The sequence below is a fragment of the Emydura macquarii genome, unplaced genomic scaffold, assembly GCF_026122565.2.
Source record: "Emydura macquarii macquarii isolate MOO-44397 ecotype Brisbane River unplaced genomic scaffold, CSIRO-AGI_Emac_v2 contig_2676, whole genome shotgun sequence".
Taxonomy (NCBI): domain Eukaryota; kingdom Metazoa; phylum Chordata; order Testudines; family Chelidae; genus Emydura; species Emydura macquarii.
The window spans coordinates 6,921,092-6,937,865 of record NW_027132813.1 but is presented as its reverse complement, the minus strand read 5'-3'; the positions used below and the strand labels follow the sequence as shown (position 1 = coordinate 6,937,865).

Genomic DNA, 16,774 nt, shown 5'->3' with positions numbered 1-16,774 from the left:
ACTTGAGCTCTATCCCCAGTGCCACAACATGCATGCAGTTGATTTGTCATCTATACAAAAGCAATGAGGACTTTGTTACAGTAGGTTGCAGGCCTTCCCTCCAACAAGCTTTGATTGTTGCCCTTTTGTTCATTCTTGAATTCTGTTCTTCCTTGCTCTTCTCACCCCAGCCCCGGACACACACATTAAAGTGTGGTTCTCATAGACTCATGGACTTTAAGGTCAGAAGGGACCAATATGATCATCTAGTCTGACCTCCTGCACAACGAAGGCCACATAACCTCACCCACTCCTGTAATAGACCCCTAACCTAGGACGGAGTTATTGAAGTCCTCAAATCATGGTGTAAACACTTCAAGGTACTGAGAATCTGCCAGTAAGTGCCCTGTGCCCCTTGCTATAGAGGAAAGTGAAAAATCCCCAGGGCCTCTGCCAATCTGCCCTGGGGGAAAATTCTTTCCTGACCCCAAATATGGAGATCAACTAAATCCTAAATATGTGGACAAGACTCACCAGCCAGACACCTAAGAAAGAATTCTCTGTAGTAACTTAGAACTCACCCCATCTAACATCTCATCACAGGCCATTGGCATATTTACCATTGGTAGTCAAAGATCAGTTAATTGCCAAATTAGACTGTCCCATCATACCATCCCCTCCATAAATTTATCAAGCTCAGTCTTGAGACCAGCTAGGTTTTTTGCCCCCACTGCTCCGCTTGGAAAGCTATTCCAGAACTTTACTTCTCTGATAGTTAGAAACTTTCGACTAATTTCAAGTCTAAACTTCCTGATGGCTAGTTTATAGCCATTTGTTCTTGTGTCCACATTGGCACTGAACTTAAATAATTCCTCTCCCTCCCTGGTATTTATCCCTCAACTCCCCTCAATCTTCTTTTGGTTAGCCTAAACAAGCCAAGCTCTTTGAGTCTCCTCTCATAAGGCAGGTTTTCCATTCCTCAGATCATCCTAGTAGCCTTTCTCTGCACCTGTTCCAGTTTGAATTAATCTTTCTTAAACATGGGGGACCAGAACTGCACATAATATTCCAGATGAGGTCTCACCTGGTGCCTTGTATAACAGTACTAACACCTCCCTATCTCTACTGGAAATACCTCGACTGATGCATCCTTGGACCGCATTAGCTTTTTTTACGGCCACATTACGTTGTTAGCTCTTAATCATCCTGTTATCAACCAATACGCCCACGTTCTTCTTCTCCTCTGTCACTTTGAACTGATGCATCCCAGTTCATAGCAAAATTTCTTGTTATTAGTCCTTAAATGCATGACCTTGCACTTTCCACTATTAAATTTCATCCTATTTCTATTACTCCAGTTTACAAGGTCATCCAAATCTCCTTGTATGATATCCTGATCCTTCTCTATATTGGCAATACCTCCCAATTTTGTGTCATCTGCAAACTTTATTAGCACATTCCCACTTTTTCTGCCAAAGTAAGTAATAAAATGGTTAAATAAGATTAGTCCCAAGACCGATCCCTGAGGAACTCCACTGGTAACCTCCCTCCAGCCTGACAGTTCACCTTTCAGTATGACCCTCTGTAGTCTCCCGTTTAACCAGTTTCTTATTCACCTTTCAATTTTAATATTAATCCCCATCTTTTCCAATTTAACTAATAATTCCCCATGTGAAATCATATCAAATACCTTACTGAAATCTAGGTAAATTAGATCCACAGATATTTTAGAGAAAGGGAATGCAGTTATCTTCTAAAAAAAATAAGATCAGCTTGGTCTGGCACGATCTACCTTTTGTAAAGTCATGTTGTATTTTGTTCCAATTACCGTTAATCTTGATGTCCTTATCTACTTTCTCTTTCAAAAATTTTTCCAAGACCTTGCATACTACTGAGGTCAAACTAACAGGCCTGTAGTTACCCTGATCACTTTTTTCCCTTTCTTAAAATAGGAACTACATTAGCAGTTCTCACATCATACGGTACAACCCCTGAGTTTACAGATTCATTAAAAATCCTTGCTGATGGGTTTGAAATTTCATATGCCAGTTCCTTTAATATTCTTGGATGGAGATTATCCGGGTCCCCCGATTTAGTCCCATTAAGCAGTTTGAGTTTGGCTTCTACTTCGGATGTGGTAATTTCTACATCCATATCCTCAAACCCATTAGCCCCCCTGCCACTATCCCTAAGCTCTTTGTTAGCCTCATTAAAAACTGAGGCAAAGAATTTGTTTAGATATTGGGCCATGCCTAGATTATCCTTAATCTCCACCCCATCCTCAGTGCTTAGAGGTCCCACTTCTTCTTTCTTTGTTTTCTTCTTATTTATATGACTATCAACCCTTTTACTATTGGTTTTAATTCCCTTTGCAAGGTCCCACTCTTCTTGACTTTTGGCATTTCTCACTTTATCCCTACATGTTCTGACCTCCAAGAGGTAGCTTTCCTTGCTGATCCCTCCCATCTTCCACTCCTTGTAGGCTTTCTGCTTTCTCTTAATCACCTGTCTGAGATGCTTGCTCATCCAGTTGGTCTACTACTCTTGCCTATGAATTTTTTCCCCTTCCTTGAGATGCAGGTTTCAGATTGTTCCTGCAACTTTGACTTAAAGTAATTTCAAGCCTCCTCTGTCTTTAGATCCATGAGTTCTTCAGTCCAGTCCATTTCCCTAATTAATTCCCTTAATTTCTTTAAGTTCGCCCTTTTGAAATCAAAGACCTTAGTCACAGATCTATTTTTGTTTATCCTTCCATTTAGTCTGAACTGAATTGCTCATGATCGCTCGAACCAAGGTTGTCCCGTACAACCAGTTATTCTATGAGGTCCTCACTACTCACCAATACCAAATCTAAAATGGTATCCCCTCTCATTGGTTCAGTAACTATTTGGTGAAGGAATCCATCAGCTATCACATCCAGAAAAATCTGGGCCCTGTTATTATTACTAGCATTTGTCCTCCCGTCTATAGCTAGGAAATTAAAGTCCCCCAGAATCACACAATTCCCAGTAGTATTTACTTCATTAAAAGCATTAAAGAGATCTCTATCCATGTCCAAATCAGATTCCAGTGCTCTATATCACACCCAAAGCACTATTCTAGGGGAAGCTCTAGTAGCTTTCTTCCACAACTTGATTTTTCCTCAAACAGACTCTGTCTTATCTATTCCATCACTTCTAATTTCTTTACAGTCTACCTCATAATTGATATACAATGCTACTCCACCATCTTTGCCTTTATTTCTGTCTTTCCTAAACAGCACATACCCATCAATACTTGTACTCCAGTCATGACTACTATTCCACCATGTTTCTGTTATCCCTATAATATCTGGTTTCACTTTCTCCACCAGTAGCTCTAGTTCCTCCATTTTATTACCCAGGCTTCTCACATTGGTGTACAAACATCTTAATTTTTGCTATTTGGCTTCGCTCACATTCCTTACCCAATTTGGCACAGTCATTCTACCGCCAGTATTGCCTATTAGACTGATGTCTACACTACCCTTCCCCTTAATGTCCATTCCCCTACCCACAGCTGTGTCCTTTCTTACTTCATTTTCCTCCCTCTCATTGTTAAAATCAAGTGCGGAGATTACCCAAGCATCTCCCAACCATCTCCCCCAAATGCCTAGTTTAAAGCTCTCTTAATCAGTTATGCCAGCCTCCATCCTAGAAATCCATTTCCCTCCCTACTTAGGTGAAGTCCATCCCAAGAGAATAGTCCCCTGTCCATGGTTCTGTTCAGATCTGGAATGAAAAATGGAGCCATGTGACTGACTGCTCCCATTGTGTAAGGTGTTTGAGATGGACCTGATTCTATCCACAAGGTGAAGCAAAGCTATCCCTGTCCCCTTTCCAGACCTCAGACATTTGATTTAGACATCAGTACTGTCTCCACATTTTCCAAAACTCAAGAACTGAATGATGACCTGAAGGCCCAGAGCTTCTCTTTCCAGGAGTATTTCTTAAATCCCCTCTGTTATGGTTCCAGGGTGAACTGTATCTTTGACTCTTTGCTCAGTCTCCCTCTGGGTACCCTTCCAAGAGACAGGCCGAACACCTGTACTTCTCTTAGGATGGGATCCCACCATTCACACCACTCGTAGACAGGGTCCCCTTTTCACCAACTGTGAGTCCTTAGCAGCTCCAGCTGTGTTTTGCCCTCTGCTGTAGATTTCTCTTTGGGACTTGTGACCAGTATGAACGTGTAGGGACAGAGAACAGCTTGTTCCAAACAAAGTTTTTATTTAACCAAAGGAACACAACAAAGTGAGGAAAAGGATTCAAACAATGAAAGGCCTGTACGCATGTTATCAGACCTAAACCTTAACCTTTCCTTGAAAGTTTAGATAGGTCCTATGTTACCCAGGCTCCCCAGCATCTGGATAAGATAGTCTGCAACCCCTGCAGCATCTGCCTCTGTGTCAGTCTGACCCTCAGCCTTCTTCTGCAGTTCTCAGGCACTCTTTTATTCATTTCAAAGTCCCTTTGTTTGTCCTGGGACACCTGAACCTGGTCAGTCTGGTTTATGCATCTCGCCAGAGAGATTGGAGGTAGACTTCCCGCAGTGAATTTATTGTACTGTCCATTAGGCACCAATAGCTGAGTTAAAGTCACTGCCAGGTTCCGGTGTATGTGTTGTGAGCTACATTAAGAATTAACCCACAGTGTTCTAAACAGTAAGCTCCAGCACAATATTCAAACAGAGCTACACAAAATATTCATAAAAAATAATGTAGATTTCTTCCACATTCTTCACACCCTCCTACCACCTTTTCAATATCTTCAATAGTTCTAGTTTTAAGGAAATCATGAGAAAGTTTTTTAGCATCAAGCATGGTTAAGAAAAGCCACATTTGTGGTCCTCCTAGGTGCAAAGTCTGAGGTGTTAAGGGATACAGAGATAATCAGTGCTCTTCCTTTTGCTGTCCCTTATCTCTCACCACTCCATGACTGTGGTGAACAGTCATGGCTGTGGTGCCATCACTGGAAAAGCTCAGCTGCCATGTGCAGCAGAGTTGGATGGCTTTGCAGGGGATCCATAAACTTCTTGTTGCCATTTTTTAGTTCACTCCTTTGAGGTCATTTTGCCAGACGTATGCTCTTGATTTTCATTCTAGTAGAGTTGGGACCAACCCATAATGGATCTATCCCCAGATCCAGGGTTTTAGTTCAGCTCATTAGAGATGGGTGAGAGAGTTCAAGACAAGAGCCTGGATTCAGGGTTTGGTTCAGGTCTATGTCTAGTTTCTGAGATGCAGGCTTGAGCATTTTCCATGTAGCACTGACCATTCTGTCTGCCTCTGGCACAGAGGTGACTAAGATGTGCACGGCATAGGGGCAGTATTCATGATTGGGACAGTGTTATTGGAAGAGGTGGATTGTCTAACTCAGACCTTTTACTGCCAACTTTGTAGAGTCTCAACAATACTTGAAGGGAGAGAGTGCTGGCAGGAGGCCCCTACCATACTGCGTAATCCATCTGTGCAAATAAAAGGCATTAAAGAATTATTACAAATAGCAAATTAAATGTTTAAATTAAAAGGTTTCTATTGAAAAAAAAAAGGGCATGGCTTGTTATCCGCAGATATTGACTTCACTGGGATTTGAGGGTCTCAGCCCCACAGAAAAGCAGGCCATTTTCATTTCTTGCCATTTCCTTTGTCTGCAAAACTGTTGAAAAGTTAAATGATTTTTTTCTTTTCGCTCTCCCTCTTTCTGTCTCTTTTCTTTTCTCTCTCTCTCTCACAGGGACATTGCTGCCAGGAACTGTCTACTTACTTGTCAAGGGCCTGGGAGAGTAGCTAAAATTGGAGACTTTGGAATGGCCCGGGACATATACAGGTAATAGAACTCAGTCTAGGATGTCACCAGGCAGAAATGTACCAGAACCGGGGATTATGTGCCTTGTTAAGTATCATCATGTGCTGCTCTGTTTAACCCCAGTAAAGGGATATTGCTGAAATCCTTCCCATATGACTCCCTGACTGATGCTATTGTTTGCTTTCATGCTATGGGTCAACAGTGCGTTGAAGGCTGCTCACTGCTTCCATAGAGCCTTCTCCTGGGTAGTTTTCCACATGGCCAGAGAAACCTTCCCCCTTCTCTTGGATTCCATCCTTAGTTCTTTTCCTTTCACTTTCTCAGCACTAAGAGGCATAAGTCATTGATATGCCCTTTTCTTCTATGGCTCCAAATCACTTTGAGTTTAATCTCCCTCCTCCTTCATATTGACCCTGTTGCTTTCCATTTTTGTCATCAATAAATCTCCTCAATTGACTGCATATAAAGGAGGAAAGATCAGGAGACTGTAATTACCCGAACTGGAATTTAGCCAGGCCGCTAGGGTTAACGACTGCGCTTGCAAGAAGTGCCAGGAAATCTTTAATGATCACAAGTGGTCAGGACCTCAGTTTATGTCTCATCTGCAACTGAGCACCTTCAACAGCACAGCACCTCCTAACATTGTGCTGGAGAATTGGTTCACTCCTGACTCAGTACAAAGAATGCCACTTACTGAATTACCAACACAATTTCTTACAGTAGCTTGGGTTTTTTTCTGTTAAGGGGTCATGCAAGTACTGAGCAGGCCTTCTGCAAAGATCACAGCCTGAGGAGATGTGAATGTAGCACTCCCTTAGAGATGTCAGTGCATCTGAGCTGTTGGTATTGTATTACCAAAAAAGATCCTACTACCATGAAGCCCTGCAATGCAAGAGGACTCTGATATGGCAAAACAGCATCTGTCACACATACACACTTGGCAGAACTAAGTGCTAGTGCCCTTTACCCTAGGACTTAATTTTCAAAGGAGCCTGTGAAATGTACATACCTTTCCATGCACAGACATACACTTTGCACACTTTGCACACACACACGTAGCTTGCCTGCATAAACTCCCATCTGTGCCTACCAGTACCAGGGTTTGATCTTGATGGGTTTAATTTTAAATGATATTGACGAAGGGCCTGATAGCTAGCTAACATTGTTAGGATGTTATACTGCCAGCCATCACTGTAGTGTCTGGGTACTATCTACATAAAATTGATGATAACACAAAATCCCTAGTGGACGTCATGTGAACTTTTCTCCCTTATCATGCTAAGGATGCTGCTTGATGTATTCTCATAGACTCATAAACTTTAAGGCCAGAAGGGACCATCATGATCATCTAGTCTGACCTCCTGCACATCACAGGCCACAGAACCTCACCCACCCACTGCTGTAACAGACTCCTGACCTCTGGCTGAGTTACTGAAGTCCTCAAATCATGATTTAAAGACTTCAAGTTACAGAAAATCCACCATGTACTTTAGTTTAAACTTGCAAGTGACTCATGCCCCAGGCTGCAGAGAAAGGTGAAAGACCCCGAAGGTCTCTGCCAGTCTGACCTGGTGGTTGGGTTGATTTGTTTGTTACAGGTTTTTATTATTTTTGAGGGGGGTGTTTAAGTAGATGTGGGTGTCAATGCTGTGAAATGTCATTCCTGCTATGGTGAAAAGGCTTTTCCAGAGAGGAAGGTTTTGCTCTGTGGCTCTTACTCATGTAAGTAATTCCATTGATTTCAGTGGGACTATCCACATGGGGAAGGATTACTCACAGGTTGTGGGATCAGACACAATGTGAGGGACAGTACAGCACTGTCCCTACATTAAATGCCTGTTCCCACAGTTTCTATGAATAGAAAAAGAGCTTCTCAGTATAATCTCTGCCATGCTGCTTTGTCTGTAAGAGAAGCCCTAATTTAAGCTCTTTACTAAATGAGCCAGCCCCAGGCTGGTAACCATAATCCTTTAATTAGAGAAATATTACACTTTCTTTCTGAATCCTGACCTGACTGTTCATTTTGTTTTTCCTCTGCAGGGCCAGCTATTATCGAAAGGGGGGGTGTGCAATGCTGCCAGTCAAATGGATGCCACCCGAAGCCTTTATGGAAGGGATATTTACATCCAAAACTGATACATGGTGGGTTTCATTTTTCTTGATCTGTTTCTACTTCACATTTTAAAAGGAACATGTTCCATCCTTCTTCCCCCCCTCCCCACCCCCCACTCCCACTCCCCCCCCCCATAAAGAAGAGATGGAGCTTTGAAAGCAAGGGATCTAGTAGAGGGGATGAGGCAGCAGAATACCCAGCTCCTTGCAAAGTGAAGGCTCTCTCCTGGGGGCAGTGGATCTGGTTTAGATGCCATATGAATTGGTGATCAGGGAAGGAAGGTGTCAGCTGTATGCTATTGAAAAGTAGCCTAGTCTCTCTGTAGGAACAAACCATCTTTCAGTGGCATGGTCAGACACAGCCAGTGTCAGAGGCACAAGTGGAAACACACCATAAATTGCCACCTCCTCTTGGCTCAAAGCAGCACATTAAGCAGTGTGTTTTCAGGTGCCAGCGGGAGATTGGGCTGGCCTGTGGATTGCCGAGTCAGTGAAAGATTGTGGATGGCCCCCAAAAGTGTGGTGTCTTGAGCAGTCACTTGTAGTGTTTGTGTCTGAGCTTGGCCCTGCTCACGCTGCCATGGCTGGCAGTCCCTAGTGTCAGGACGCAGAGAGCCAGTGTTGACAGAGCAGGGATACTGCTGACTGGGAAAGAATCACTCAGGCAAAGCCGGGTCAGGAAACCAGGAGTGCAGGAGAGAGGGTTGGGACGAGGAGGCAGCTGGGAAGCCACCAGTACTAATGTTCACCAGCTGCATCACCACAGTACAGAGCCTGTTTTCCAGCTGATGGAGCCAGTTAAATCCTCCCAAGGACACAGTAGAATTGTTTGCTGTCTGTCAGCACCGAAGTGGTGATGTTGGGCTGTTTTATACTGTTCCCAACCACACTGCAGTGTTTAACCCATAAAATGTTGGCATTTTCCAACCTGCCAGTCAAATGAATGCCGAGGAGGTTGTATTTTCAGTCCCCAGAGTGTTACATGCCCAACCTCAGAGACCAATGCTTGTGTGTAACCCAGGGAATATTCTAATTTGAATTCCCTGAAACATATGGGGCTAAGACTCTGCAGCCAGAGGTCACTTGTATAATCTTACAAGAGTAAAGTGAATTGTTACTTATTCAGGAGCTCAGGATTTTCCATAAAGGATCAAGCCACAGGCCTGTCTCCTGTAGTGGCTAATACCCAGTGCCTCAAAAGATGGCAAATCCCCCCCCCCCCCCCCCCCCCCCCCCCCCCCCCCAAGAACACACTTGTTATACCCAAGTATCCCATGTTAGACAGCAAGTATGTGTGATTATTTCCTGACACTGCTGGGCAATCAGTGTACTTGCACTCTGAAGCTTGACACTTAGTTACCCACATCACTGTCTTGGCTTGCTTAATAACTGTTGTTATTGATGCCCATAAAGTCATCCAGCCCTTCTTTTACATCAGTCTCTTTGTTTTAATGGTCTCCTGCAGCTGAGAGTGCTGCAGATTGATTGACTGTGGGTTGTACAAAGCAAATACAGGTTTTACTGGCTGTAAGTGTATAACCCTTGAATTACAATACTGTTGTGTGCCTGTGTCCTTACCCTTCTTTCCTTCTTACCTGTGTCTAGGTCCTTTGGTGTGTTGCTGTGGGAGATATGCTCTCTTGGATACATGCCTTACCCTAGCAAAAGTAACCAGGAGGTTCTAGACTTCGTAACAAACGGAGGAAGGATGGATCCACCCAAAAACTGCCCGGGCCCTGTGTAGGAGACTAACTCATTTTGTGCATGAACACTCTGCTCTGGGCAGAAGATTATTAGCTTTATTACCATATATTTAATGACCTTCCTTAATGAACTCAAGTTCCAGAGACTTTTTTCCTACTGGTAACGTTATCTGTCAGCCCTTTTAGGTTATCAGTCAGTGCCTTCTTGGGAAGTGCTGCCTATTGGCTAGTGTGTTAAAAAGTGTCAATAGCTCTCAATAGCTTTCAGATGAGAGGTAAAATTGCAATTCCTGGTCACTTGTGGCCATTAAAGCTTTGTAGTCTTGCTCACACGTAGCAAAACCTTGGCTCAGTGAATTCTAGTCTAACCTACCTACAGAACATTCCATGTGTGATTTCAGTTGGGAGTAGGACATTTTTCTGCGGTGTTGCTAGCTCCCACCCCACAGGTGGCTGCATTTCAATGCCAGGTGAAGCACTCCATGGATGGCCTGATTTTCAAATATGCAGTGCCTTTGCAAATCAGTTCAGTAGTGTGGGGACCATTTGGAATGAAAGGTAGCAGAGCGTTAGCACTAGATCTCTTGCACTGCAGCATGGCTTCCAGTTTAGGTTCTCAAGGCGATACTGTCCTGATCAGCCATCAGGGGCGGTGTATGACAACACTGGGTAAATCCTGACTTCCTCTGAGTGGCCCATCCAAGTCTGTGTGGAAAGAGAACATTGTGGTTTGGGAGAAATATTTTCAAAGACGGATGTATGGTAGAAGAGCCTCCTCATAAGACATCCGTGTGGCAATTCCCAGCCCACGTCTATGAATCCATACCCCCCCCCCCCGCCCCATTCTTATCCATTTGATTTCTAAGTGGGAGCTGGAGCAGCTTCCCTCTCCACAGAGGTAGCTTTTTATTCCCAATACCAGACATAATGGTTACAGTGTGTGGGAAGGAGGGGGAATTGGATGGAAAGCGTCACTTTGTTAGGTCTTCCCCATATCTAACCAAGAGTATATTTGGCCCTTGATTTGCACTGCTAGCTACATGCAGTTGGATAATAATATAGGACCCTACACTTGAACCCACAGCAGGATGGATTTTTTTAATTGATTGTGAAAAGTGACAATAAACGCCTGGGGGACTGGTGGGTACTGTGGTCTCTGGACTGTGGTGAACTGAAGGTCCTTAACTACCAAAATAATCTGCCTTTTTCCTTCCTGCTTTTCATGATCCTCGCCCCTGCTGCTGTTGTAGCTATCGTATAATGACCCAGTGCTGGCAGCACCAGCCTGAAGACAGGCCAAACTTTGCCATAATACTGGAGAGGATTGAATACTGCACTCAGGTATCAGTGTTTATTCCTTCTTTCATCTTGCAGCATAAGACAGCCAGTGGGCAGTACTGCACTGCTGCAGTGAGCTCGAAACATCTATGTTGTGTTAGCCTGAAATAGTGTCATGTAGTAAACTGGAGGTGATGGATCCTCCCTGCCCTTCAGATACACACTTTTCCGTCTTTCTGCCCAAAGAGAGGGTAAACCTCACTGCCCATGCACACACCCCACAGGAGGAGAGGTCGTACATTGGTATAGCAACTCTGTGATTGCTGCTTCTGCATAAAGGTACAGTTGTCCAGCAGGCCAAAGGCCTGAGCCAGTCCAGCAGGTTGTACTCTAGCAATTGTATTCCTTTCTTCTCTACAAAGGGATTGACAGATAAGAGCCACTTTGCACATTTTTAACCCTTAAGACTTTGTCCAGTACTGAGCAGAGATGGAGCTGACCCAGCGCATCAGTGCCAGTAGATCTCTTGAACTGTGGAGAGGTTTGGACCCAAACCCAAATTTCTTGGCTAGAGCTAAGATGGAGCTGAATTGGACCACTGGATGCAGAGATGAACTTTGGGGCAGTCTGGATCTAGATTCAGATTAAGTTTCTTATCTTGGGGCCCATCTCTAGCCTCATGCGTTTTAAGGCCTCAGACCTGGCCAGTTTGGAGAAGACAACTGGGGACTGTAATGCCATAGGAGCTCTAAGGTCAGGCAGAGGAGGGTCTCCTGGCCTGAATTTGATTTCCCTTTTTAGCAGACAGCTCATTAACCCAGCTCGTCTAGTCTAGTAGCCTAGTGAATGAAGCAGTCAAGAAACTGTTGCCGTGCAAGCTTTGGCACAGACTTGCACAAGGCCAGACAGCATGTCATTTCACCACTTTGCGGGTCAGTTTCCCCAGGTGTAAAATAAGGCTGGTACTGACCTACCTGTCGGGTGTTTAATCCATTAATGGCTGAAAGGTGCTTTGAGCACCTCAGAAGGAGGTGCTAACCCCGGTGTTTTCTATGGTGCTTGTTAATAATAAGTGGTTGACAAGCTACCCACACTTCTACAGCTTTCTGGGTAACATTTTCAAAAGTGCCTAAGTCCCACTGAAGTGCCTAAATTATTCAGGAGCCCATCTCCACTGAGACGTAGGCTTCTAAGGGACTTAGGTGCTTTTGAAATTGTTATCCTGTATGCCTAACCGTCCCCACACCACAGTCCTGCAACGTTTTCACAGCTGTAGCTGCATCTGCATTACAAGGGAATTTTATTAACTCTGTGTTGCAATCTGTACCATCCCAACATTCTCCTTGCAGGTTCAATTGGACATGGGAATTCTTCTGCACTAAACCAAACTACTGTGCAGCATTTCGCTGCACTGCTAAAAAAGCTGTCACGGTCCACCCCAGAAATAGCTACAGGTCCCTGAGATTCCTTTTATAACATTGAGGCTCCCCTGTGGCAAAAGGTGCTCTATGAATATAGGACAATTATTACAACCAGGAGGCAATTGGCGATGATGCCATCAGTAGTGACAACAGAGTTTGAAAGAGTCTCATTGTTCTCCCCTGTAGGATCCTGATGTCATCAACACTGCTTTGCCTGTGGAATATGGTCCAGCCATTGAGGAGGAGGAGAAGGTTCCAATGCGCCCAGAAGACCCCAAAGCAATCCCTCCTCTGTTGGTCTCCCCACACCAAGAGAGAGAGGGTGACAAGCAGGCCCTGCCTTCTCCACCCCCTCTGCCCTCAACCGTTGTAGCTGTAAAACCTTTGGCAAAAGTGGCAGCCTCCAAGCCTCCAGTCCCTGTTAATGTGCGACCAACCCTGGAAGGGGGACACATCAATATGGCATATGCACAATCCAACCCAGCTTCTGAGCTTCAAAAAGGCAGGGGGTCCAGAAATAAGCCCACCAATCTCTGGAATCCAACCTATGGCTCCTGGTTTGCAGAGAAACCTGTCATCAAAAACAATTCTCTGCTGGAGAAAGAGGTGTCCGAGAGGGAGAATTTGGGGCACCAAGGAAACTGTACTGGAGGGCCTGGTGTTGTGACTAGCAGGCTACCAGGCTCCTCCCTGCTCTTAGAACCATCTTCACTAACAGCCAGCATGAAGGAAGTGCCTCTCTTTAGGCTCCGCCACTTCCCCTGTGGGAATGTCAACTATGGATACCAACAGCAGGGCTTACCACTGGAAGCCTCTGCCCCACCTTGTGCTAGCAATTACGAGGACCCTGTCCTTAGAAACAAGAGCCACGTAGCCCAGCAGGGGCCTTGAGAGCGCTCTACACTCTTGACTCTCATTCTGTGTGGCTCTCGAGCTTGGAGAGTATGTCTGTGTCATCCGAGAGAGCAGACAGCGCTTTCATTATGTGCCAACTTGCTCTAACGTGCCACCCTTTGAAGCTGTGTTTTCAGATAATCCAAGAAGCTTCAACTCATCAGAGCTTCTACCACTACTATAAAAACGGGGGACTAGTAATGTGGACTGCAAGGCCCAGCTTTCAGTTGCATAAACATATATGCATGGTCATTGTCGTGTCGTGCCCTTCCCTGTGAGCTTTTCACTTGTGTACGCGCTGCTTAAATGTAAGGTCAGGATTCACTGCCTCAGTGTTTCATGTTTGGGGGTTTTCTTGCCACACTGTAGGCTGCTGTGGAATGGGACACTTGGCCATCCCCTATGGATGGCAGACGTTTGAGGTGGGCTGGGAAAGCACCATTTATTCAAAGCAAAAAGGATAAAGCCTCTTTTAATGGAGACACCACGGAACATTCCCATGTTGCATTACAGCTGTAGTGTAGCCTGGAGCCCATGGTAATTATGGTATCATTGGCAGGGCAATGGAAAGATTCCAGTCATACTGTATGGTTTGTGAGCAAGATGGGAAGTTAACTAACTGCAGAGGAAGAGCATGAAGTGCAAAAGGAGGCTGGTTTATATTTTTTGCAGAACGAAAGCCAAGACTGCATTAAAATTCCTTTTAAATTATTTCTGTGCTACAGAAAGGAAGTATCATTTTCTACAGGAGCTTAACTGTTGCTCAGTGGAATGCAGGTGCCGTTTTACAGGCCCAGATTTGTGTGAGCGAGCAGTTTCTAAAAAAGGCCTTTACAATGAGACAGCACCAGTATTGCTCAAAGGGCTAAAAGGTCCTAACAAAAGGCAGAAGACTTGACTTTGTACTCCAATCTGGAGTCTCAGCAGTGTCTGCATTTCAGGGGTTTATAACAGAATTATTGTATGCTGGTTAGTTAAAAAAAACCAAAGCTGCATTCTGTAGCCCTTGTGCAGGAAGCATGTGTTGTTACAATATATGTATAAGAATTGAATTCAATTGTAAAGATGTACATTAATCATTTACAATATACGCCACTCCCAAGGAGCTGCTGGAGCTAAAACAATATGGTGCCTATTTCCATAGAAATGGGTCTATTGGAGCAGCAGCAAAGGAATATAGAAGCAATGGGTCTGAAGCCAAGAAGTTAAAGATCTGTGGGGGTGCGGTTCAGCTTTCACCCCTGAATCCAAACATTGCAGTAAACTCTCTAAGGAAACACACCAGAACCCCAGATTGAAACACCACAAGTTTTGGGATGTCAGAAAAGAATCCAAATCTGAGACCTGAGCCCCCCAAAAGTACAGGTGCACTGAAGCTCTCCCTTCTCTGCCTCCCCCCAACCCTCCTGCTAAATGATGTTGAAGTCTTAGAGTAATGTTGAAATTGTTAGCGGGTCTAAGCTGTGAAATGTAATGATTCCATGGGTGCTTAGGACTTCACTCATCCGCTACTGCTATGTCACATATTATGGCTGCATGGCCTTCATAGCTGTAGTTGCGGGGGGAGGAGGAAGGGGAAGAGACGTCAAGACCTTCTGTTGAAAATACAGAGGCCTCATCCACTTGAACTAAAAGGCTATTTGTGAGCTATAAATGTATTAGGGTGGCTAATCCGCTTTGTGGACCAGCCCACTAGAGGAGTGACTTGCTCACAAACACTGGACCAGGGCATTTCATCTAGCTTAGGACGGTTGCTTTCATTCTTGCTACTACAGGAAGTGAAGAACACTTCTACTGTCTCAGGAAAGACAGTGCATCCAGTGGGAGAGCAATGATGGAGCTTTACATTGTACCATCAAGGCTGCGTGCACTGTAATATTATCCATGTGAAACTGAAATTTTCTTTAGTCAGTTCAGCTTGCTTTTCCTTCGTCAAAAAGGGGCCAGCTCAAACAGATCCTAAGGCAACACTGTGCTTTGTGCTTTCTCTGACATGCTTCACGGCAAGAAACAGCTCTGAGTTTTTACTGCTCTGCCAGCATGTATAGCTGATGGCAGAACCTAGTACTTTAAGTTGTAGTACAAGTACAAGTTGTAGGTTCTTACAGAAGCATAGCTGAAATTTTAATACACTGACTGTCAGTTTCAAGCATATTGATCCTCCACAGCCCTGGGACTGCCTGACTCTGCACCACCACATTTCCTGATGTTTTTCCAGGTGCTTCTGGTAAACGTGGCATTTAAACAAAAAGCTGCTCTAGAGCATTAGCAGAGAAAAATGAACAGATGCCTGGATAGTTTTTCCCCCCTTCACAAGGTGTGCAAAGCAACATACTGATTTCGTTTCGTCCTCTCACTTGTGGTGTGCAGCTCTAATATGTGAGTCTCGCAATGAGCGCAGTAAAAGCTGGAGGCGCTAAAACCATTATTACCATTTACTGCTGGCCCACATAAGTAGCATGTTTTGCTCAATGGAGAATTGTAATTCAGATTTGCTGACCAGTTTTTCATCTACCATACTTGGCGAGACAGATCTTCGAGGCACAACCCTCAGCTAGTTCTAACAAAAACTTCATCTTGAGCGACTCTGTGCAAAGTGCTGTGGGCTAGGACAGTGGTGTTCAGATGGACACTGGCCTTAGGTTGCAGGAGTTGGGGCTTGTTGAATCAGGGCTAGATATAGGACTGAGGTTGAATGGTGTTGAGCAAGTTGATCTCATGAGATTTTTTGGCCTGAATGGCATAAATCTGAGTCAGCATTTTTCATGAGGTTTCCATGCGCTTGCATCATGTTTCAGCCACCTACAAAACATGATCAGAAATGAACACCTTTAGGTTTTTGGCTCCAGTGTAGACATGGAACCACAGTCATAGGTCTGAATTCAGCTTCAAACCCAGTCCTGACATACTGCTGGAATTCAAAAGAGTGAAGCATATTTAGTGGCCTATTTCTAATATACAATGTAACACATCTCAGCCCCCCCCAAATGATTGTTACACCACCACTAGAAGCCCATTTGTGCTGCCCTTCCCCAGTTTAGCAAAAACTTGTGGGCACTCTGCCCCATTTCTCTGTTCCACTTACTATAATGGCATTTACCATATCATGTTATTTGGGAGCCATCTTCTTGGGCAGTTCAGTATACTGACTGTAGCTGAGCACTGTGGGCCACATTCTGCCCTATGCTACATCTATGCCTCTCCCCCCACAAAGACAGAGAGAGTTGCATGCACACTTTTAAGCCTGTTACTTAATTTTAAGTTTCTGAGTAGTCCTATTGACAATGTAGTTGTAGGCTTAGGGCCTGAGGCATCTATCCCACCACACTACCCCCCAGCAGTGGAGCAATGAAAGGAAACTCCTCCCTGCTGCTGCCTATTTGCTCTGTGGCTAGAATGGCACATCACGCTCTCAGTACTGCACATTGCGTGTTCACTTTAATTTTTTTTATGCTAATAGTCGTGTCTAACAGGGTTGAAAGCTGCTGGCTTTGTGAAATGATCTGTAGCAATCAGGTCAGACAGGGAAAAAGAGATGAACAAGACATGCATAACACGTTCT

At 44.4% G+C, this 16,774-nt stretch overlaps 1 protein-coding gene across 1 annotated transcript in view; it reads left to right on the top strand.

The window, feature by feature from the left end:
* ALK (ALK receptor tyrosine kinase) overlaps positions 1 to 13,209 on the top strand; it is a 516,691-nt gene extending 503,482 nt beyond the window's left edge. Inside the window, exons 25-29 of the mRNA XM_067565381.1 lie at positions 5,733 to 5,825; positions 7,845 to 7,946; positions 9,522 to 9,656; positions 10,870 to 10,960; positions 12,505 to 13,209. Of these exons, the coding sequence (XP_067421482.1) occupies positions 5,733 to 5,825; positions 7,845 to 7,946; positions 9,522 to 9,656; positions 10,870 to 10,960; positions 12,505 to 13,209 (1,126 nt within the window). The remainder of the gene's footprint in view (positions 1 to 5,732; positions 5,826 to 7,844; positions 7,947 to 9,521; positions 9,657 to 10,869; positions 10,961 to 12,504) is intronic.
* The last annotated feature ends 3,565 nt before the right edge of the window (positions 13,210 to 16,774 follow it).